The following is a 24,523-nucleotide window of genomic DNA, read 5'->3' on the forward strand; positions in this document are numbered from 1 at the left end:
ATAGTAGGTGATTTTAACTTTCCACATATTGACTGAGAATCCCATACTGTAAAAGGACTAGATGGGATAGAGATGACTAATGGGATCAAGACAGTTTCCTACATCAGTATGTAGAAGGCCCAATGAGAGAACATGCAATACTGGATCTGCTATTAAGGAAAGAAACAGGGCAGGTGACAGATATTTGTGTAGGGTTACACTTTGCATCTAGTGACCACAATGCCATTAGTTTCAAAGTAAATATCCCAACAGAAGTCTGGTCCGCAGGTTGAGATTCTAAATTGATGAAAGGCAAATTTTACTGTTATCAGAAATGATCTGGCAGGTATTGATTGGGACTGCCTGCTTCTGTCAAAGGTGTGCTTTGTAATTAGGAAACCTTCAAAGGGGAAATTTTGAGAGTACAAAGCTTATATGTGCCTGTCAGAATAAAAGGTAAAGATAATAGATGCCGGGAACCTTGGTTTTCCAGAGATATTGAAGCCCTGGGTAAGAGAAAAAAAGGAGGTGCATAGCAGGTTCAGGCAGGTAGGAAGAAATGAGGTGCTTATGGAGTATAAGAAATGCAAGAGAACACTTAAGAAATAAATCAGGAGGGCTAAAAGAAGGCATTAAGTTGCTCTAGCAGACAAAGTGAAGGAGAATCCTGAGAGAGTCTACTGATATGTTAGGAGCAAAAGGATTGCAAGGGACAAAAATGGTCCTCTGGAAGACCAGAATGGTAATCCATTTGTGGAGCTAGAACAGATGGGGAGATCTTGAATAAATTTTTTGCATCCGTATTTACTCAGGAGATGGACACAGAGTTTATAGAAATGAGGCAAAGGGGCATCAACCTCACAGATCCTGTGCAGATTATAGAGGAGGTGTTTGCTACCTTGAGGCAAATCAGGACGGATAAATCCCTGACAAGGTGTTCCCTCAGTCGCTACAGGAGGCAAGTACAGAAATTGCTGGGGCTCTAGCACAGATATTGAAATCATCCTCAGCGGCACAAGAGGTACTAGAGGATTGGAGAATAGCCACTGTTGTTCCACTGTTTAAAACAAACTCAGGAACTAGGAATTTATGGACCGGTGAGTCTGATATCAGTTGTGGGGAAACTTACTGGAAGGTATTCTAAGGGACTGGATATATAAGTATTTCGATAGACGTGGACTAATTAAGGAAAGTCAGCATGGCTTTGTGCGTGGGAGGTCATGTCCAACCAATCTTAGAGTTTGTCAAGGAAGTTACCAGGGCAAGTGGATGTAGGCAAGGCAGTGGAATTGTCTGCATGGGACTTTAGCAAGGCATTTGACAAGGTCCCACATGGAAGACTAGTCAAGAAAGTTCAACAGAAGAACATAAGAAATAGAAGCAGGAGTTGCCCCGCCATTCAATAAGATCATAGCTGATCTGTCCGTAAACTCAGCTCCATCTACCTGCCTTTTCCCCATAACCCTTAGTTCCCTTACTATGTAAAAACCTATCTAACTGTTTCTTAAATATATCTAGTGAGAAAACCTCAACTGCTTCCCTGGGCAGAGAATTTCACAGATTCACTACTCTCAGGGAAAAACAGTTTCTCCTCATCTCCGTCCTAAATCTTCTCCCCTGAATCTTGAGGCAATGTCCCCTAGTTCTAGTTTCACCTACCAATAAAACATAGAACAGTACAGCACAGTACAGGCCCTTCGGCCCACAATGTTGTGCCGACCCTTAAACCGTGCCTCCCATATAACCCCCCACCTTAAATCCCTCCATATACCTGTCTAGTAGTCTCTTAAATTTCACTAGTGTATCTGCTTCCACCACTTACTCAGGCAGTGCATTCCACGCACCAACCACTCTCTGAGTAAAAAACCCTCATCTAATATCCCGCTTGAACTTCCACCCCTTAGCTTAAAGCCATGTCCTCTTGTACCGAGCAGTGGTGCCCTGGGGAAGGGGCGCTGGCTGTCCACTCTATCCATTCCTGTTAATATCCTGTATACCTCTATCATGTCTCCTCTCATCCTCCTTCTCTCCAAAGAGTAAAGCCCTCGCTCCCTTAATCTCTGATCATAATGCATACTCTCTAAACCAGGCAGCATCCTGGTAAATCTCCTCTGTACCCTTTCCAATGTTTCCACATCCTTCCTATAGTGAGGCGACCAGAACTGGACACAGTAGTCCAAGTGTGGCCTAACCAGAGTTTTATAGAGCTGCAATGGAAACAACTTTCCTACTTCTATCTTATCTATCCCTTTCAAAATTTTGTATGTTTCTATAAGATACCCTCTTATTCTTCTGAATTCCAGAGAGTATAGTCTCAGGCGACTCAATCTCTCCTCATAGGTTAACCCCTTCATCCCTGGAATCAACCTGGTGAACCTCCTCTGCACTGCCTCCAAAGCCATTATATCCTTCCTCAAGTATGGAAACCAGAACTGCACACAGTACCTCAGGTGCGGCCTCACCAGTACCCTATATAGTTGCAGCATGACCTCCCTGCTCTTGAATTCAATCCCTCTAGCAATGAACGCCAACATTCCATTTGCCTTCTTAATAACCTGTTGTACCTGCAAGCCACTTTTTGCGATTCACGAACAAGCACTCCCAAGTCCCTCTGCACAACAGCATGCTGCAATCTTTCACCGTTTAAATAATACAGTCACTCAGCATTCAAGATGGGTAAATTGGATTACACTTTGGCTTTGTGTGAGAAGCCAAGAGTGGTAATAGATGGTTGCCTCTCTAGCTGGAGGCCTGTGTCTCGTAATGTGCCTCAGGGATCGGAGCTGGGCCCTTTGTTGCTTGTCACCTATATCAATGACCTGGATGATAATGTGGTTAACTGGATCAGCAAGTTTGTGGATGACACCAAGATTAGGAATGTAGTGGACAGTGAGGAAGGTTATCAAGGCTCACAGAGGGATTTGCATCAGCTGGAAAAAAAAATGAGCTAAAGATGGCAGATGGAATTTAATGTAGAGGTTTTGAACTTTGGTAGGACCAATCAGGGTAGGTCTTACACTGTGAACGGTAGGACACTGAGGAGCATGGTAGAACAAAGGGATCTGGGAATAGAGGTTCATAATTCATTGAATGTGGCGTCACAGGTAGATAGGGTCGTAAAGAAAAGTTACGGCACATTGGCCTTCAGAAGTCAATGTATTTAGTACAGGAGATGGGATGTTATATTGAAATTGGATAAGATGGTGGTGAGGCCTAATTTGGAGTACTGTGTGCAGTTTTGGTCACCTATTTACAGGAAAGATGTAAATAAGGTTGGAAGAGTGCAGAGAAAATTTACAAGGATGTTGCTAGGTCTAGAGGATCTGAGTTATAAGGAAAATCTGAACAAAGTTTGGACCGCATTTCTTAGAATGTAGAAGGTTAAGAGGAGATTTGATAGAGATATTCAAAATTCTGAGGTGTACAGATAGGGTAAATGCAAGCAGGCTTTTTCCACTCAGGTTGGGTGGGACTACAATCAGAGGTCATGAGCTAAGGGTAAAAGGTGAAAAGTTCAAGGGGAACACAAGGGGAAACTTCTTCACTCAGAGGGTTATGAAAATGTGGCAGGAGCTGCCAGCACAAGAGGTGTATGCCAGCTTGATTTTAACATTTATGAGAAGTTTGGATAGATACATTAATGGTAGGGGTATACAGGGCTATGGTTCCGGTGCAAGTCGATGGGACTAGGCAGTTTAAATGGTTTTGGAATGGACTAAATAGGCCAAAAGGTCTGTTTCTGAGCCGTACTTCTCTATGACTGATCTGACAATGAAATAATTGTTACTCTGCATTTAAAGCAGTGCAAAAACACCGTAAGATAAAGAACACAATAATAACAGAATAAGTATAAAAATACACAAGATTGCTTATATACACAGGTTGATTGTACGTCCATAAAGTGACATGAGGTACTTTATGGACATAAGGTGACTGTACAGGAAATGATAAAAGTAGAAGTAGTTGGGGGTATGGAGGGGTGGTTTAGTGACTGAGTTGTTGATCAGACTGTATTTGGGAAAAGTAATTGCTTTTGATGCAGCTGATAGGTCATTTAAATGAACATAGTACCCAAAAAATTTTTCTGAATGGTATCTTTGTTTACCAGAAACAACAAATTCTCAGAATGTTATGGATTGAAAGCATCAGTTTCATTAATGTAGAAGGCAGAGAAAAATGATTTGTCATTACAGCACCAGAGTACAATATGTTCCAGACTCATATTTCTGAACACAAAATGCATACTAGCACGATTGTTCCATAGATTTCCACCTCTGGAGTAGAGACGCTGTTATATATCTTATAATTCTAAGATGACCTGCATGCAATGCTATTGTAATGTCAAACTATAGTTAAATGAATCAATACCTTTCAGTCTTCTGCAAGTTCAGTTCATAATTAATAGAATCAGAAGTTTTCCTATAAGGCAAAGGCTGTGATTTCTGGTCTGATGGAGCTCCGAGGACTGTACATGAATCCACATAGTTTGCATTTGCCACAGGCTCTGCATTTTTCAGATCTGCTCCAGAAATTGGATCATGTGATAAAGCAATCGTTTCAGGCTGTCGTGTTCAAGGAAGTAAAAATCATTTATAATAATTAAAATAAAAGTAACACTGAGTAAAAAGTAATGTAAATAAAACATTCAGGATTATTTTGTACCTCTTCTGGGTTCCTCCCGAGCCTTGCGCTATTTACTGCCTGTAAAATAGTTCTCACTTTCTTTTCCAAATGTTTTATTCTAGACTGTGAAAAAAGGCATACTGTTTATCTTGACATCTTGTATATACTAATAAATGCTTTAAAACATACTGACAATGGCAAGAAATTTATACAAATAGGAAGTCAAGGTCATGTCAGAAGATAGCAAAATTCAATTAGAAAGGAATCAGATGTTTAACCCAGCAAAATAAAAGTGTTTACAAAGTTATCCTTAGTTGGAAGTGCTAAATGCTTCTCAACTTTTGAAGCAGTGGATAATGTTTCATTCTGTAACACTTTTAAGACTTGAAATAATAATTAGAAGGACAGAGTAAAGACTGAATTTTGCACCTTTCAAAGGCATGTCACATTTCTCACTGATCACAGAATTAATACCTTTAGCAAGTAGCTTATTGTCCACTTCAGGACAATTTTGGTTTAACAGGGAGACAGCAAGAATTTAATAAGGTGGAGAACCTGAAAGATCACAGTAATCATAAAATCCAAAGTTATTTAAAAAATATGGAAAGTGCAAGTAGATAATAAGAGCAACGCCTACAGGGGAGCAAAACATAACCTGTATGTGGAGGTTGGGGATGTGGGTGTTCTCAAACAACAGGGATAATCCTGCATTGTTATAAAGGCAGACAACTGCTCAATAAGATAAGCCTAGTAAAATTATTAAGGAACTAGCACTTCTGAAAATGTATAGCTTGCCAGACCTGGATTAAAGTTATACCAAGAAGAAAGGAAGGAAGTTGCAGAAGCTCTAACTAAAATTACTCAATATCCCCTGGCTACAGGAGTGAAGAGTGAGAATTGGAGAGGTGCTGACACTGAATTATCTAAACAAAGATAGTAATTACAAGTGTCATAAAGTCATACAGCACGAAAACAGACCCTTCAGCCCAACTTGTCCATGCTGAGCAAGAAGTCCATCGAAGATAGTCCCATTTGGCCCATAACCTTTTAAATTTTTCCTATCCAAGTATTTGTCCAACTGTCTTTTAAAAGGTGTTATTGAACAATCATTTGCTCTGGTAGGTACAATATTCTATCTATTTCTACCTATGTTTTCCTTCCTGATTTCCTTATAGTGTACTAAAGGATCCCAGCTACCTGTACCTGACCCATGCCTCCTTTCTTTTTCTGAAAAGGCCCTCAATATATCTGGAATGCAGGGTTCCCTACTCTTGCCCTTTTGTGACTGCAAGACTTATCTGTGGGATTTCATAGTACTTATTACATGGTTCCCTTTTTAGTAATATACATTAATAATTTAAATTTAAATATTGGGAGGCATGAGCCTTGCCCTTCAGCCTGCAGGATTCCTGTTAAGGGTGATCTCACTTTTAAATACCCCCCACTTGCCAGAAGTCCTTTCACCACAAATAACATACTCCAATCAGCTTTTGCAAACTCTTGTGTTATATTTCAGGTGACGGGGTCGAGGTGTGCTCTACCAAAGGAGGTGGAAGGTGCTCCTTCCTCTGTTAGCCTGCAGGTCACCCTTCGGCAAGTAATTCCTTGCTTGGTTTCCCCCCTCCCACCCCCTCGATCAGGCTTGCATGCAGCCATGGGAGCAGGCGGTGGATAGTCGTACAAGCAGCTGGTACATATCACAAATCCTGGTTATAGGACCATCGACACTGGGCAAACAGCTCTGAAGAGTATAGGTAATGGTTGGGGTCACCCATCTTGTAAAGAAGGTAGCAATGGCAAATCACTTCTGTAGGAAAATTTGCCAAAAACAATCATGGTCATGGAGACCATGATCGTCCACATTATACAAAACAGCACATAATGATGATGACAATAATATATATCATATTGTCAAAATCTGCCCTGTCCCAATTTAGAAATTGAACCTGTGGACCAAACCTGTTTTAAATAAAAAAGTTAATGAGAAAAGTGCATTTGAGGTAGCCCACATGAACTTTAGCAAGGTACTTGTCAATTTCCCAGTGGGGTCATTAAAAATGTCCACTGATTAGCAAGTTGGATCCAAGTGAACTCAGTAGAACAGGGGATTCTAACTTATTTTATTCCATGTACCCGTACCATTAACTGAGGTTGGGAACTCTTGCAGTAGAAGGACTGCTCATCTGTTTTGTGACCTCAAGACTTATCTGTGGGATTTCATAGGACTTGCTCCATGGTTCCCTTTTTAGTAATATTCATTAATAATTTAAATTTAAATATTGGGAGGGGCATGATGGAGAAATCTGCAGATGATTCATTAATTAGACGAATGGTTGACTGTAAAGAGGAATGCTTTAAATTGTGAAGTGTGGGAAATGATGATTAATCCTAGAGAATTAACAGATTACACATTTGGTGAGGTGCAATAAGGCAAAAGGTACATAAAATGAATGACAGGAGACGGAATCATATGGAGGAACATTTGAACTAAGGAATATATTTGCACAGATCCTTGAAGATCCTAGCAAGGCAAGTTATTAAGGTGGTTAAAAAGGGACTATGGAGGCTTGCCTTTTGGTAAACAAAGTAATGGAATAAAAGAGCAGCAAGTTATTGCCAGAATTGCATACAATACTAGGCAGGTTTGAATACTATCAGAATCAATATCACCAACATATGTGATGAAATTTGTTGTTTTTGGGGCAGCAGTACAATTCAATGCAGTGTGTGTGTATATATATTAGTTAAATTAAGTAAGTAGTGCAAAAAAAGTAGTGATATAGTGTTCACGAGTTAAATGACCATTCAGAAATCAGATGGCAGAAGGGAAGAAGCTGTTCCTGAATGGTTGAGCATGTGTCTTCAGCCTCCTATACCACCTTCCTGATGGTAGGAATGAGAAGGCGGCATGTTCTGGGTAATAGGGGTCATTAACGGATGCTGTCTTTTTGAGGCATCGCTCTTTGAAGATGTCCTGGATGTTACACAAGCTGGTGCCCATGATGCAACTGACTGAGTTCATAACTTTCTGCAGCTTCTTTCGATCCTGTGTAGTAGTCCCCCCAAAAGAATTTACTATGGGGGAACTACTACTATGGGGGGAATACTATGTACAATTCTTGCCATCCTGTTACAGGAAAGAAGGGATTCCACTAGAGTGGATGCAGAGGAGATTTAAAATGTAATTGTTGCCAGGACTGGAATATTGTAGTTATGAAGGTAAATTGAATACAACATGGCTGTTTCTTTGGAATACAGCAGACTGAAGAGAAGACTAAATGAGCTGGTTACAATTATGAGGCTCCAATTTTCCTTAACAGAGAGTTATAAACCAAGAGAAATCATTACTAGAACGATTAAAAGGATGAGGACAAAAATCCAGAGGATAGTGTAGCTTTTGATTTCTTAGTTAAATGGCACAACTATTAGAGGTGCTGCCTCAAAGCTCCAAGGACCTGGGATCAATCTTAATCTCTTCTGCTGTGTGCAGAGTTTTTGTGTTCTCCACAGAATTCCATGGGTTTCCTCTGGTGGTCCAGTTTCTTCCTACATCTCAGAGACCCTCAGACTGGAAATTTAATTGAAACTGTAAATTGCATGTATGCATTTCTAAATGACAATAAAAGAGGACTCAGTGTAACTGGGTTACCTGTCTGGACACCGCCCCCTCTGCTGACTGCCCCTGTGGCTCCTCCCACAGATCCCTGAATAAAGGCGATTTCGCCATTGCTCCTCCTCCTCAGTCTAGGGGCAGACACTCTGCATGGAGGTCACATTTTACTGTGAATAAAAGCCTTTCAGTATTTACCCTACTTCCAGTCTTTTGAAGTAATTGAAGGTGCATCAGCAAGTGAGTAGAAACCAGAAGGAGAAGATGAAATGAGGATAAAGGAGAAAATGAAGAGTGGTTAGTGTAGGATTAATGTTTGTGAATAGCATGGTTTCTGCACGGTGTGATTCTGACACTAACACAAAGGAGTATAGCCGCCCATTTAAAAAGTAGTTGGAAGCAATGACCCGCAGGATGATGGACCTCAGGATCAGGCCATGAATACTCTCTCAGAATTAGACATTAACCCTTTTTTGTCTGGGCCTGACTTGAACACAAACAGCTGTGTCAGATGTATTGGGAAAAAACAACACTTTTCAGTTCAGTTTTGTGGTTCAGTTTTAATACTTTACAAAACACTTTTATTGAAGATTTATTTTTAAATTATATTTTAATTTTTACTGATATCTCATTATTTCTGAATGCCAAAGATAAAGCTGGCATTCATGGGATGGACAGGCCCTGCACTTCAGTCAGTAATTCTAATTAAGAAGTTTTGTCCCTCAATAAGAATGAATATGCTCCAAAGGGAGGCAACCAATGATCTCGGGTAATTTGCCAGGCAAAGTACGATCTTAAATTTTGTTTTAAAGCATATTAATAAAAAGGTCTAAAATTGTATGCATAAAGAACTAAAATAGTTGTCAAAATCTTACTTGAATACTTTTAGCCAGTTCTTCATGTTTTTGCGTGCAGTCAATGTTTTCAACTCGTCTTGTTAACTCTTCAAGTTTCTTGCCCAAAGTATCACTACCGAGCTCAGTGTTCATTTTATGGTGAAGGATTTTCTGAATCTAATAACATACCAAATTGGAACAAGTTCCTGATTTGCAAATAGAGAAAATTAAAGCAAAGCTCAAAAGGTTAAAAAATACAACGTTAAATTAAGTGAGATTGATCAGGTATTGCAATGTGGTCTCCTTATTCTTTCAGTACTAATATCACCCAATTGAAAGAAAATCTCTCATTTGTTACCCTATTTAAATAATTTGGAAGTAGATTTTTTTTTGTCTCTCTGTTCTTTATAAAGTCTCTTGGTCTGATTTTGGAAGTTACCATTACATTCCATGAATTCTTGTGTAATTGAATGCTTTTGTGCGTGACATTACTGATATTTATTTAAAACTCAGTTGTGTGTGTGTGTGTGGTAACATACAGTAAGATTACAGCTGTGTCATTTTAATTTCCTTAATACCTAAAAACCTACTGATTTCTGACTTGAATAAGTTCAACAACTGAACCTTGACAGCCCTTAGGCTAGAGAATTCATAAGCTTGATTATCCTAGAGTGAAAAAATTATTTTAATCTCTGTTCAGAATGGTTGGCTCCTTACTTTGAGGCAGTGTTCCACTCATCCCAGAGAAGAGAAAGATCCTTGTAAACACCCTATCAAGCTCTGTAAAAATTTTGTCTGCTTTAATGAGGTCACCACTCATGCTTCAAAATTCCAATAGAAGCCACTTATTTTTCCATGTATTACAAACTTTGATGTCATGAATCAATCAGGTGAATCTTTGTTACAGTCTTTCTCGTGTACGTAGAAAGGGATAGAAGATCCGTAGATAATATTCTGAGTATGGATCTCACTCAGACCACCAAGATCTTTGCATCCTCTCTAGGAATAGGTGGCTGATGTGACACCACAAGTGGATGAGTTAGAAGCTAATGTTATTCCTTCATTCAAGATGTCTACCAGAATACTACCTGGATTAGAGGGCATGTTCCAGAAGGAGAGGTTGGACAATCTAAGGTTCTTTTCTCTGGGGCAGTAGATGTCAAGAGGAGATCTGATAGAAGTTTACAAAATTATGAGAGGCATAGATAGACAGCTGGTACCTTTTTCGGGGTTGAGATGTCTAATACCAGAAGGCATGCATTTAAGGTGAGAGGGGAAAGGGGAAAGCTCAATGGAGATGAGTGGGAATGCTTTACAGCACCAGTAACCCAGGTTCAATACCCATCACTGCCTGTAAGGAACTCGTACGTTCTCCTTGTGAGTTTCCTCTGGGTGCTCCTGTTTCCTCCCGCATTCCAAAGATGTACCAGTTGGAAGGTTAATTGGTCATTGTAAATTGTCCCGTGATAAGGCTAGGATTAAACTGGGGATTGCTGGGTGGCGCTGCTCAAAGGCTGTAAGTCAATAAATAATTAATTTTTATTTATATACAGAGTGTGATGGGTGCCAGGAATGTGCTGCCAGGAGTGGAGGGACATGGACAATATGCACAGTGAAGAGTCTGCTCCTGTGCTGTTCTATTCGAAACAACATAGAATAGGATTCTTAGACCAAAGCAATTCATAGATAAAACCATAAGACACAGGAGCAGAACTAGGCCACTCAGCCCATCAAGGGACATCAAGAGGATGCAGTACTGGGCTGAGAAGTGGCAGATGGAGTTCAACCCATATAAGTGTGAAGTGGTTCATTTCGGTAGGTCAAATTCAAAGACAGAATATGAAATTACTGGTAAAACTCTCGGCAGTGTGAAGGATCTTGGGGTTCACATCCATAGGACACTCAAAGCTGCTGTGCAAGTTGAGTGTTGTTAAGAAGGCATATGGTGTCTTGGCCTTCATCAACTGTGGGATTGAGTTCAAGAACCGTGAGGTAATGTTACAGCTATACAAGACCTTAGTTAGACCCCACTTGAGAGTACTCTGTTTAGTTCTGCTAGCCTCATTACAGGAAGGATGTGGATACTATAGAAAGAGTGCAGAGGAGATTTACAGGGATGTTGCCTGGATTGGAGAGCATGCCCTATGAGAATAAGTTGAGTGAATGAGCCTTTTCTTCTTGGAGCGATGGAGGATGAGAGGTGACCTGATAGGGGTGGAAAAGATGATGAGAGGCATAGATCGTGTGGATAACCAGAGGCTTTTTCCCAGGGCTGAAATGGCTAACGCAAGGGGGCATAGTTTTAAGGTGCCTGGAAGTAGATACAAGGGGGATGTCAGTGTCAGTGCGATCGCGGGACCATCACAGCAGGAGGAGGAGTGAGGGGCTCAGGAGAACGCTGAGTGCTGAGAAGCAGCTGAGAAGCTGAGGAGAGTGTACTTTGAAAGGAGTGTGGAGGGCAACTGAAGGGTTAAATAGAGTGTTGATTAGTTGATTAGAGGGGGTGAGTACTTGAGATAATTGGCAGGGACAAATAAAAGGAGGGGTAACTGAAGAGGAGTGGCCAGGAATGAGGGCAAGTTCCAAGATGAGGAGGGAGGAGGGAGGAGGGAGGAGGGAGGAGGGAGGAGGGAGGAGGGAGGAGGGAGGAGGGAGGAGGGAGGAGGGAGGAGGGAGGAGGGAGGAGGGAGGAGGGAGGAGGGGCAGCCTGGCAGTTGATTGAATGGGTGGGGACTGGTGTGGAGGAGCCTAGTAGTTTGGAAAGGGTTAGTTTGCAGCCTATGGCTGCAAAAGGGAGTGGGGGGTGAGATTGAAGGGGGAGGGTGGGAGACTGTGGAATACTCCAGAAGTAAGGGTAGCCAAAAAATGGGTGCATCAAGTGAAAGACCTAGAGTAATGGGGGACAACAAATTGAGGAAAATGGGTGAATTGGAGGAATTTATAGTTCTGTACAAAATTAAAGGTCAGAAGGAAGGAGAAAGAGGATGTAGAGCCCTTAATTCTTTGAAAGTGGCAGCAGCATTAGAGAACCAAATAGGTAAAGGATTCCAGGCCAAGATTTTGTCTAATGGATTGCTGAAAATTTGTTGCAAAGATATTGACCAATATAACAGTGCAAAAATGGTGGGAAAATTGGTTGTGAAAATGGAGTGTATTACTCTGAAAGGAAGGGAGTTAAGAGGGTACTGTGTGGTATTTGGTCTGGCATAACTGAAAAGGAAATTTTGGACAATATTAAAGGTGGTTGAGTGATTGAAGCCAAATGATTAAAATTGAGAGAAGGTGGTAATTGGGATTCCCCTGTTCTTCTGGTTTTTGCAGGTGATGTTCTTCCAACTGGAGTCTATCCTGGGTGCATGTCTTATCAAGTTAGAGAATACATTAGGCCTCCCTTATGCTGTTATAATTGCCAGAGATTTGGACATGTTGCTGGTTCATATTGAGGTATGAGAAGATGTATGAAATGTGGAGAGGATCATGATATTAAAGCATGTAAGGCAGCGGTGCCTAAATGCAGTAACTGGAGGGGACTATACAGTGGCGTTCAGAGGATGTGAGTATTTTAGTAAGGCAAAGCAGATTCAGGATATTAGTATCCAACAAAAGATATCATATGCTGAAGCAGTAAGGAAAGTTGATAGAGAGCAAAGGATAAGTAAAGAAAAGATTAGAATGATGGGGAGTCAGTTCATTCTGAGTTCTCCAACTATGGTTCCTTTAGGCATGTTGGTGATGACTAAAGAGTCTTTTTTGGCGTTTGTTGTTGATGTACTGGTCGGGGCTAAAACTACAGCAAAGAGGTCGGATATGATAAAAGTAGTTGTTGGAGCTGCAGATTCCTTGATATAAAACAAATTTTGCCAGAAAAATTACATGAGTATATGACAGACTGAATACTTCCCAGCTGTCGGGATCAGAGAGTACGGAGGAGCTTTATGTGGATGAAGAGGCCAATAATTAGTATTTTGATGTTTTTAATATTACAATGGAATGCAAGAAGTTTATCTGCAAATGGTCAAAAATTACAAAGATTTGTTGGAACTTTTAAAGACAGGCCTGATTTGATCTGTATACAGGAGACATGGTTAAAGCCTCATTTAGATTTTGTGATCCCTGGATATGATAGTTTGAGAGCTGACAGAACAGGCAAATCTGGTGGAGGGTGTGCAACTTTCATAAAAACAGGACTCCAGTTTAGAAGACTTGATTTTAAATCTAACCTTGAAATTGTGGCTGTGGAGGTTTGGAGCTCTCATGGTCAAATAACTTTGATTAACTTTTATAATCCAGGTAATATGATGTTATCAGATTTGGATGAAATTATGAATAAGGTAAGATCCCCAGTAATCTAGGTTGGGGTTTTCAATGCCCATATACCTATATGGGGTAGTGAAAGTAAAGATAGTAATGGAGTGGTAACAGAGGAGTTTCTAGATAAATAAACATGGTACCGCTAAATGATGGAAGGCCTACAAGATTTAATATTGTAAAGAATACTTGTAGTCACTTAGACTTATCTATCACTTCCTCAAACTTAGCTGGGGAATGGGATGTTATGGACAGATACGCACTAGGAAGTGATCACTATCCTATATTATGTAGATTTGGTAGAAATTTGATAGTAGGAGAGGTCTGCTAGGTATAATTTTTCTTTGACCCATTGAGATGAGTACCAGGAGAAAGCTGTGGATATAATAGAAGAGATTAATAGCGAGGGCTCCATAGACAATTGGAATGAATCCCTCTGTTCTATAATTCATAAAGTTGCTCAGTTGACTATTCTGCTACAGAATGTACTTAAGGCTTGAGCATTAGTTCTGTGGTGGAATAAAAATTGTGATACAGCAGTAAGAAACAGAAATAGATTACAGGAAATTAAGAAAGTACCCAGTGTTATGACTTGCTTAAGCATTTAGATGACTCTGTGTTAATAGAAATTCTAGCATTGTTTAATTCAGTGTGGAAAGAAGGAAAATTACCAGTAGAATGGAAGCATGCGGTGGTAGTTCTAGTTTTAAAGCCAAGTAAGGACGCGTCTAGTCCTAGTTCGTATCGGCCTATAGTTTTAACGTCAGTGCTTTGTAAAGCTATGGAATGAATGGTCACTAACAGCCTTGTTTATTTTTTTGGAAAATAAGGGACATTTTGCTGCCTATCAAAGTGGTTTTGGTACTGGAAGTTCAACAATGGAATCTGTTGCCCTTTTAGATCACGATTATTAAAAAAGCATTTCAAAATAGATGAAGTAATAGTAACTGTATTTCTAGATATTGAAAGAGCATATGACTCACTATGGAAGGATGGCTTATTAATTAAACTCTATGATGCGGGAATTAGAGGTAGAATGTTTAATTGGATCGAAGATTTCCTTAAGGAAAGGACAATTTTTAAGAAAGAATAGGCGGAACAAGCTCCAAGTCAGTTAAAATAGGTAATGGTACCCCTCAAGGAAGTGTCATTAGTCCAGTTCTTTTTAATGTCATGATAAATGATATCTTTGATCAGGTAGGGACAGAATTTGGCAAATCAATGTTTGCAGACCATGGTGCAATCTGGAAAAGAGGAAGAAACATCAAGTATATATTAAGGCAGGTACAAAAAGCTTTAAGATCAGTTGAAAACTGGGCTAATAAATGGGGTTTCAGGATTTCTGCTTCTAAGTCCAAATACATGATTTTTGGCTTTAGAAGAAAGATTCCTGATTGTGAATTGTGTCTATATGATTCTCCACTAGAAAGAGTCAAGGTATTCAAGTTTTTAGGTATCTGGTTTGATGAAAGACTTGCTTGGAGGGTTCATATAGATAAAACAATTGGAAAGTATGAGAAAGTTTTAAATGTTATGAGAAATAATGCTGGTTGTGACTGGGGAGCAGGGCGGGAAACTATGTACTTAATATATCTAGCTATGATTAGATCAGTTATAGATTACGGTTGTATTGTTTATGGCTTTGCTGCTACGGCAGTGCTTGGAAAACTAGACACTGTGCAGTCCAAAGCACTTAGACTCTGTTGTGGAGCTTTTAGAACAACATCAGTCCTGGCATTATGTGTGGAACTGGGAGAAGTGCCTCTGCATTTAAGACGAATTCAGTTGGGCCTGCAGTATTGGGTAAAACTAAATGGATTCAATCACAGCTGTCCATAAAAGTGTCTTTTGCAGGGGAAGTCGGAGTGCCAAAGTAAAATTAAAAGATACCCATTTTTAGATTTGGTTAATAACTGGGCTGTGAAATTAATACTGACTGAGGAAGACATAGTTGGCCAAATTTGCTTGCCACTCGTCCCTTTTTGGCTCTTTCTAGAACCAGAAGTAGACCTATTCCTTCCTTTTCAGCTTAAAGGAAGCAGTGCAATTTCATCAGCGTTGATCACAAATGAATATTTAAATAATAAATGGGGATCTTACCTGAAGATTTTTACTGATGGCTCAGTGGACCCAGAGAGCAGTAGGACAGAATCTGGGATGTATGTGTCTCAATTTAGAGTTAAGATTCGTCACTGGGTTTCAGATGGTGTTTCTGTCTTTGCAACAGAATTATTAGCAATGCTCTGGGCCTTATGGTGGATAGAAGACTTTTGACTATGTAGGGTTATCATCTGTTCGGATTCTGCTGCTGCCTTAGTCTATAAAAGGGAGTAAATCAAAAGCTCGTCCTGACATAGTTATTGAGATTCCTAGTGTTGTTTAGAGTAGGGAAGATGGGTTGTGCAGTTAGATTTTCATGGATACTTGGGCATGCTGGGGTGGAGGGAAATGAAATTGTGGATGGCATTGCAAAGTCTTCCTTACAGAGCAGGCAAGTAGAAATTAGAGTTCCCCTAGTTGGAGCAGGATTGAGAAGTAGGATTAAAAAGTATAGAGAAGAAGTGGCAGGGGGATTGGAAAAATGAATTAAGGGGCAGGCAACACACATCAAAGTTGCTGGTGAACACAGTAGGCCAGGCAGCATCTCTAGGAAGAGGTACAGTCCACGTTTCGGGCCAAGACCCTTCGTCCAGACTAACTGAAAGAAGAGCAAGTAAGAGATTTGAAAATGGGAGGGGGAGGGGGAGATCCAAAATGATAGGAGAAGACAGGAGGGAGAGGGATGGAGCCACGAGCTGGACAGTTGATTGGCAAAAGGGATATGAGAGGATCATGGGACAGGAGGCCTAGGGAGAAAGAAAAGGGGGGGGAACCTAGAGAATGGGCAAGGGGTATAGTGAGGGGGACAGAGGGAGAAAAAGGAGAGAGAAAAAGAATGTGTGTATATAAATAAATAACAGATGGGGTACGAGGGGGAGGTGGGGCATTAGTGGAAGTTTGAGAAGTCAATGTTCATGCTATCAGGTTGGAGGCTACCCAGACAGAATACAAGGTGTTGTTCCTCCATCCTGAGTGTGGCTTTATCTTTACAGTAGAGGAGGCTGTGGATAGACATATCAGAATGGGATGTGGAATTAAAATGTGTGGCCACTGGGAGATCCTGCCTTCTCTGGTGGACAGGGCATAGGTGTTCAGCGAAATGATCTCCCATTCTGCGTCCGGTCTCGCCAATATATAGAAGGCCACATCGGGAGCACCGGACGCAGTATATCACCCCAGCCGACTCACAGGCGAAGTGTCGCCTCAGCTGGAAGGACTGTCTGGGGTCCTGAATGGTGGTAAGGGAGGAAGTGTAAGGGCATGTGTAGCACTTGTTCTGCTTACAAGGATAAGTGCCAGTAGGGAAATCGGTGGGGAGGGATGGGGGGGGGGGAACCAATGGACAAAGGAGTCGCGTAGGGAGCAATCCCTACAGAAAGTGGGGGCGGGGGGAGGGAAAGATGTGCTTAGTGGTGGGATCCTGTTGAGGTGGCGGAAGTTATGGAGAATAATATGTTGGACCCAGAGACTGGTGGGTTGGTAGGTGAGGACAAGGGGAACCCTATTCCTAGTGGGGTGGCGGGAGGATGGAGTGAGAGCAGATGTGCGTGAAATGGGGGAGATGCGTTTGAGAGCAGAGTTGATGGTGGAGGAAGGGAAGCCCCTTTCTTTAAAAAAGGAGGACATCTCCCTTGTCCTGGAATGAAAAACCTCATCCTGAGAGCAGATGCGGCGGAGATGGAGGAATTGCGAGAAGGGGATGGCATTTTTGCAAGGGACAGGGTGAGAAAAGGAATTGTCCAGATAGATGTGAGAGTCAGTAGGCTTATAGTAGACATCAGTAGATAAGCTGTCTCCAGAGATAGAGACAGAAAGATCTAGAAAGGGGAGGGAGGTGTCCAAAATGGACCAGGTAAACTTGAGGGCAGGGTGAAAGTTGGAGGCAAAGTTAATGAAGTCAGTGAGCTCAGCATGCGTGTAGGAAAGCAGCGCCAATGCAGTCATCGATGTAGCGAAGGAAAAGTGGGGGACAGATACCAGAATAGGTTTGGAACATGGATTGTTCCACAAAGCCAACAAAAAGGCAGGCATAGCTAGGACCCCTACAGGTGCCCATAGCTACACCTTCAGTTAGTACCAGAATAGGTTTGGAACATAGATTGTTCCACAAAGTCCTAGCTATGCCTGCCTTTTTGTTGCAAACTAAAGTTTCGGCACAGACCAGAAGGGCCAAACGGCCTGCTTTCTGTGCTGGAGTGTTCTATGGTTCTATGGTCAGAGGTAAGTTTTTCACATAGCAAGTGGTGGGTGCATGGAATGCACTGCCAGCGAAGGTGGTAGAGGCGGATACAACAGGGTCTTTAAAGAGACTCTTAGATAGGTACATGGAGCTTAGAAAATCAGTGGGCTATGCAGTAGAGAAATTCTAGGCAGTTTTTAAAGAGCAGGTTACACGGTTGGCACAATATTGTGGGCTGAATGGCCTGTAACGTGGTGTAGATTTTCTATGTTTTTAAGAGTGCTCTGCCATTCCCTCATGGCTGATTTATTACCCCTCTCAATCCCGTTCTCCTGCAAACTAGGATATTAATATTGTTGCAATGTGAAAATGACAATGATCACATTGTACTAAACTTCAAGCATCTACCTGCCCTCACATTAACACATTTACAAATGAGCCAACTGTTAGTAAAGGGACTTGTTCGTAACACTAGGATAACATCGTGCATCTGCATTTTCCAATACGTCCAACATTCATGTATATGCCCCTTGTACAGTACCATAGCCTGTGCTTGTCACAGTAAACCACATTTTAGGAAATTGAACCAAATTTAGCCGCTTTATAATAACACTTTGACACTTTTAATCCACTCTTATCTAATTAAAGAAAAATAACAAAGAATATTTTAATGAAGAGGTATCTCAAAACTTAACTAATCACTGTAAATCTAAGGAAGCATTAATTCATCCAAATGATGTTTTTAATCAACTTTGAAATACATTATTTAATGAACATAATTTATCTTGGAAGTTCTTAGCATCCCAACAGTCCTATTTCAAAACCAAATTAAAACTAAGATCACCTCCTCCCAGGTTATCTTCTTGGCAGTTTGTGTACTTTTTTCACAACTTAAGTTGAAATGGACACTTTTCGCATCATGTGAAATCTTGATTTTCTTGTGCTTATTTTTTCCTTCTCTTCTTGAATGGAACCTCTTCCTTTCAGCTCGATCTTAAGGTATTATATAAAATTATATAGATAAAACAAAATAAATCTCTCACTGTCCCTCAAAAAAAAACTCAATTATTATTTCATTATTACAATTCTCTATTACCAGTTTTAGCTGTTATAATAGGAGGTCCTGAATATAACTAGTTTCCCATTTTGTTGTTTAGCAAATTACTTAGGTCATATGTGGAATTCTGTGGAGAGTTTGGACAATTCTCCTTAAAGAAGATATCTTCACTTAGGAAGAAATATAGAACAGTAATCTCCTGACTGAATTTTTAGAAAATATATATGAAGTGCTATTCTTCTAGCAGACAAAAACCACAATTGATTATATGAGCTGTGTTTAATAAGAAAGACTTTACAGGCAGTCCTCTGGTTATTTCAGACTTCTGTTCCTGAAAACTGTTCATACCCCAAACTGTCCCCAAGTCAGATATGATCAAAAACATTTCTGCGGGAATCACAGAAACAGCTGTGACACGAGAGCAAGCAGCCATTGGAAGAGCGGCCCTCACTGAGTGAGCCAGTCTGCTCACTACTCCCAGTTCTTAAAGGTTCAGTTCAGCTCCCAACTCTGGTGGCTCAAGGGGGTGGCATATGGTAAGGAGTGTTGTGGAGAGAAGACATGGAGAAATGCCTATTCCCATCTGGCAGAAGCAGCCAGCAAATTCATCCCCATCCATTTAGTCAGTATCCAAAATGCTTATTTGTTTGTACAGGTTGTCCACAACCAGTGAAAAACCTGTATACAACTGAATTTCTGTTCTAGTCAGATATATAGTACTTTGAAACAAGTTTTCAGCCCCCACAATTATTTCACATTTTACACTTACTAAATTTAACTTTATAAAGTAGGGCTTTTTGAGCTAATCTACAAACTATTGGGCATCATGTCAAATCAAAAGAAAAATTTCAAATTCTGTCAGTAATTTACTAAAGATAAAAACTAAAATTATGAGGCTGGAAAAAGTATTCATCCCCTTTGTAATTACTATGCTAACTTTCCTCAGGTGCAATATACAGTATTACCTTACCAACTCACCTAATATGTAGGAAATTGGAGAATCATCTGAGTAAATACCAATTCTTTCTGGAAGGTCTAAAAGTATGTGAGATTTTCAACAGACTAAACCAAAATGAAGCCCAAAGAGCATTCAAAACAAGTCAGGGAAATGATAATAGAGAAGCACAAATCTGGGGAAGGTACAAAAACCTCTCAAAGGCACGAACATACTTCACAGATCAGTATAGTCCTTCCTGAAGAAGTGGAAAAAAATATTAAACTACATCTATACTACCTAGGTCAGGCCGCTCCTCTAATCCTAGTCACTGGAGAAAAATGGCACTTGTAAGAGAGGCTACTGTAATGCCAACAGTTATTGAGTGAACTGCAGAAGTCAGTGGCTGCAACTGGAGATGAAGATCATGGCTCCACAATCTCTAAGACCTTGCACAAAAAGGGTATTTTCAAAAGACGGGCAAGGAAGAAGCCCCAATAAAAAAAAGATTCGAAATTCAAGTTTCAAAGTGCATTTATAATTAAAGAAAAATTAACAAAATAAAAGTAAAATTATAAAGTAAATTATAAATTAACTTTTGAGATTTGTTTGCTTACAGGCGGTCGCAAAGCAAGGAATTTGAAAGAACTGAATTAAAAAAAATAAGACCAACCACCCCCACCCCCCACCCCCGTGCCCCACAAAGAAAGAAAACAAAACATATCTTGAAACAACAACATTCGGAACCAAAGTGAGTCCTTGGATCCATCTCCCTGGAGCAGGCCCACAGCCTTGGCACTCAGTTCATCATATTAGTCGGGCAAATCGCTGCAAAGTTCGCAGACATGAAACATAGTAGCCGGGTGCAGTCTCACAGCATTAGCACCGTGGAGAGAAGAACCCTCAGACTATCTGGGCCAGCGTTTAAATTATCTGAACTTTGCACTAAGATCTAGCCCCGCCATAGCGATTCACTTTGGGCCTAGATTTCACTGCTGGGGAAGCTGTTCTCGACCTTTCCAATTTGGTCTGGCACTCCGAGCGATCCAACCTTGCCCAGCACCCTGCTTTCCAGTCTATCTGGGCCGCCATTTAGATTGTCCAAACAGTGTATTGTACCTCTCATTAAGATCCAGGTCCACAGCAAACCACTCTGCCTAGCGATTTGCTACAGACCTGGATTTTGTTGCTAAAGAAACCGTTCTCAATCTCTCCATATCAGTTCGGCGCTTAGAACAATTCACCCTTGCACCCGGGATAGCTGGATGGACATTGGATCTCCTCTGAACCATTCACTCCAACCAGCACAGCTCCAGCACCAAGTATACCGATTTTGTGGGGCAGATCTTGCGAATTCACTTTGCCTTCGCTCACCTCTTCATTGTTTGCAGTGGTAGTTTATCAGTTTTAATTTCAAAGTGTTATTAATAATGCTTTTAAATCAAATTCCTTTGCCTTCGAACTACTAGTAAGCTGTTGCATGTTTTCAGTAAAGTCATCTTGAACTGGAAGCATAACCTTGCCTGTAAAGACTTTGCAAAGCATCACTTAGAAGGCACTGTAAAAATGTGGAAGCTCTTATGGTCAGACGAGACCAAGGTGAAATTTTCTGGCCTCAACACCAAGTGGTACATGTGGCATAAATCTAATACTGCGCATCAGCCGGGTAACACTATCACCATCCCCATCCCTACTGTATAGTGGAAGTAGCATCATTCTATGGAACACACATCAAAGTTGCTGGTGAACGCAGCAGGCCAGGCAGCATCTCTAGGAAGAGGTACAGTCGACGTTTCAGGTCGAGACCCTTCATCAGGACTAACTTCATTCTATGGAGACGCTTTTCAGCAGCAGGAACTGGAAATCTGATTAGGATTGATGAGAAGATGAATGCTGCTATAGACCGATAGATCGTGGATAAAAACCTGCTAGCTACTGCCAGAAAGTTTAATCTGGAGAGGAAGTTCATCTTTCAGCAGGACAACGACCCAAAGCACACCATCAGAGCAACCAAGGAATGGCTTCAAATGAAGAAAATTGATTTCCTTGAGTGGTCCAATCAAAGTCCTGATCTTAATTTGATTGAACATCTCTGACAAGACCTCAAGTTTGCTGTCCACTGCCACTCCTCAACTAACCTGGCACAGCTTGAGCAATTTTGCAATGAAGAATTCGCAACTCTTGCTCCATCACGCTGTGCAGAACTAACAGAAGCTCATGCAAAGCTAACAGAGACTTATCCAAGAAGGCTATTGGCTGTAATAGTTGTGAGAGGTGGTTCAATTAAATACTGAGCAAAGGGGGATGAATACTTTTGAACTACTGACATTGCAGTTTATGTTATTTTAGTTTGTCATGCTTTACAATTTTCCCTGTATTTTGGGCTTTAATGTGGGGGTAAAAAGGAGCATTGTGATTCACAAATAAAAATTCAGTTAAATTGATCAAAATCCCTGGTTGTAACACTCATTTATTTGAAAAAAGGGTTGGGGCTGAATACTATTTCAAGGGACTATATTCTGTCGAACCTTTGGTTCTTCTATTGTTAATTACGTTAAAACTTCAAATATTAGCACTTGCGGCTGTTAACATTACTTGATATCAAAGAGTGAAAAAGGAAAAGCAGTGAGGGAGCTGGGAAGAAAACTGTGGATGACCAATTCTATAAACTTCCATTCACCTGACAACAGAAAGGAACTATCATTTTCATGCTTAAAATATTACATGAACAGCAACAGGCAATTAAAGACTACAAGAACTGATATGTACATCACTCTTTATCAGGGTTCCCAACCTGGGTCCACAACTGAAATAAAAGGTTGGGAACCTCTGCTCTACATGTACTTCTCAATCCATCCACAACTGCTATCTTTCCAGAAGAGCTTCAAAAGCAAATTTAAAAAATTATAGGAAAATTTGGGAGTAAAAATCCAGTAAATTCTGTACTGCCTCATATATACAATCAAAACCTAATCAGCTAATAATGATAGATCACAATGATATACTTCATTCTACCAAGCTATTTGGACATGTATAACAGCTCTGGCTATATTATAAAATTTAAGTTTACTTACCAGGGCTTTTCAGAATCTCCCTTAGGATAATTGGAGTACATTCAATATCATCTTGATCATCAGTAAGAATTTTAGATTCATTTGATTTCTCTTCATAATGGCATTTTGAAACACTGGAACTTTGACTTTCAGTATGTTCACTTATTTTAATTTTGTTATTTATATTTTCAGTAACACGTAATTCTGACAACAGTACATTATTCATCATGTTCCATTGTGTTGCAGTGGGCAATTTTTCTAAGACAGGAACAAGCGAATGCTTTAATTTCTTTAGCTTGCCAGTTGTATTGTTAGAGTTTGAAGAAATAAGATCTTCAGCATCAACAATGTGAAAGGCTGCTTTGACATTCCTGTTTTTATCTGAATGAATGGATTTTACATAATTTTTCTGATTCAGCATCTTGGAAACCTTGGTAGATTTGGTCTTAGAAGCTCTATTGAAGTCCTCTTTTAATACAAAGGAAGATATATGTAGAGTACTACCATGAGGAGTTTTGTTTTGATCAGCAGTTTCTGAAGATGAGTTTATATTCTTTTTCAGCAAGCTACTATTATGATGTTTCTTCTGAGGATATGTTTTAGTTTCAAGGTGACCACTAGTTTGAACATTTTTTGGACTTATTAAGCTTCGATTCTCAACTTGGTTTTCTGTTATGTCAACAGCAGGCGATATTTTGAACTTGGTCTTCATGACCTCATTTTTGTCACTAAAACTAGCTCTCTGATTTACCTCCGACTCTGGAAGCTCATTATTTTTATGTTTTGAAATGATGAGGTCATTATGTTTACCACCATCTATATTTCCTGTATCCACACACTGCAAATACTTTTCCTGATGATCACATTCTTTGTTGGGCTGTCCATTCTTAATGTGATGTCTCCCTCGGAGTAATGCTTCCCACTGTTCGCGGTCACTTACTCTAAGGGTTTTCTTTGCTCTGAAACCTTTTCGTGGGATAATACTTGCCATGTTTGATTATCTACAAGGTTCAAAGATAAACTGATAGCATAATTAAGTACAGATGATATTAAGATAGAAATTTATCACAATTCTCATTCACATTGCCACTTTTATGCAAACTACTAGCATTCAATTTTGTCAAGATACCTCAACTCTAACTTAAGTGGAGTACACAACATTTCACACAGAATAAATAATTTTATAAAAATCTGCAGGAACTTTTTATTTTCTCACTAGACCCACGTACATAATTTTCAAGATTTTACAACAACTACATCCCCAGGTAATTTACAATCCATAACAATACACTTTCTACCAAAATTAATCAATCATCTGGAGAAGAATTTCTAGGAAATGTTTTCCAATTCTTCAAGACATTTTTCAAGACTGGGAAAGAGAAAACAATTCAGCTTTTAAGTTGCAGAGGGAATGGGGGAAAGAAATGTGTCCAACAGGCAGTTACCTAGCAAACACATGTTTCAGGTTCAAGCATCTACCTTTTTATTTGTTTGCCTACCACAAATGATTTTGGTCTATTATTTTCAATGGTTCACAATAAGAAACTATGAAAATACCATGAAATTTAGGAGCTCATGTCTTAATTTAGTTCTAACAAAATTCCCCTTTGATCTGGCACAGTGCAGAGAATTCACCTACATTTGAATAGCAGGTACTTGAAATAGAGTCTCATTACCTAACCAAGCCCGAAGAGACCTGCTTTTGGTTTAGCCATGGTTGGATTTGGTTTGGGTTAGGTGTCAATAACGTATCTGAGTTACCTTCCAATTTGAAAAGCATCACAAGAAGGAGGAGTAACATGCTGAGATCTTTTTAAAAAATTTTGTCTACAATTATACTGTTC

The 24,523-nt window shown here is 40.1% G+C and overlaps 1 protein-coding gene across 6 annotated transcripts in view; it reads right to left on the bottom strand.

Annotated features, from left to right (window-relative positions):
* LOC134351397 (activating transcription factor 7-interacting protein 1-like) overlaps positions 1–24,523 on the bottom strand; it is an 88,522-nt gene that overhangs the window by 11,898 nt on the left and 52,101 nt on the right. For all 6 annotated transcript variants that reach the window (XM_063057489.1, XM_063057490.1, XM_063057491.1 and 3 more), the window contains 5 exons: positions 22,701–23,680; positions 18,480–18,628; positions 9,088–9,225; positions 4,642–4,725; positions 4,348–4,541 (listed from right to left, as the gene is read on the bottom strand). In XM_063057489.1, the coding sequence (XP_062913559.1) occupies positions 4,348–4,541; positions 4,642–4,725; positions 9,088–9,225; positions 18,480–18,628; positions 22,701–23,670 (1,535 nt within the window). In that variant the 5' untranslated portion in view covers positions 23,671–23,680. The remainder of the gene's footprint in view (positions 1–4,347; positions 4,542–4,641; positions 4,726–9,087; positions 9,226–18,479; positions 18,629–22,700; positions 23,681–24,523) is intronic.

The sequence above is a fragment of the Mobula hypostoma genome, chromosome 9, assembly GCF_963921235.1.
Source record: "Mobula hypostoma chromosome 9, sMobHyp1.1, whole genome shotgun sequence".
NCBI lineage: Eukaryota > Metazoa > Chordata > Chondrichthyes > Myliobatiformes > Myliobatidae > Mobula > Mobula hypostoma.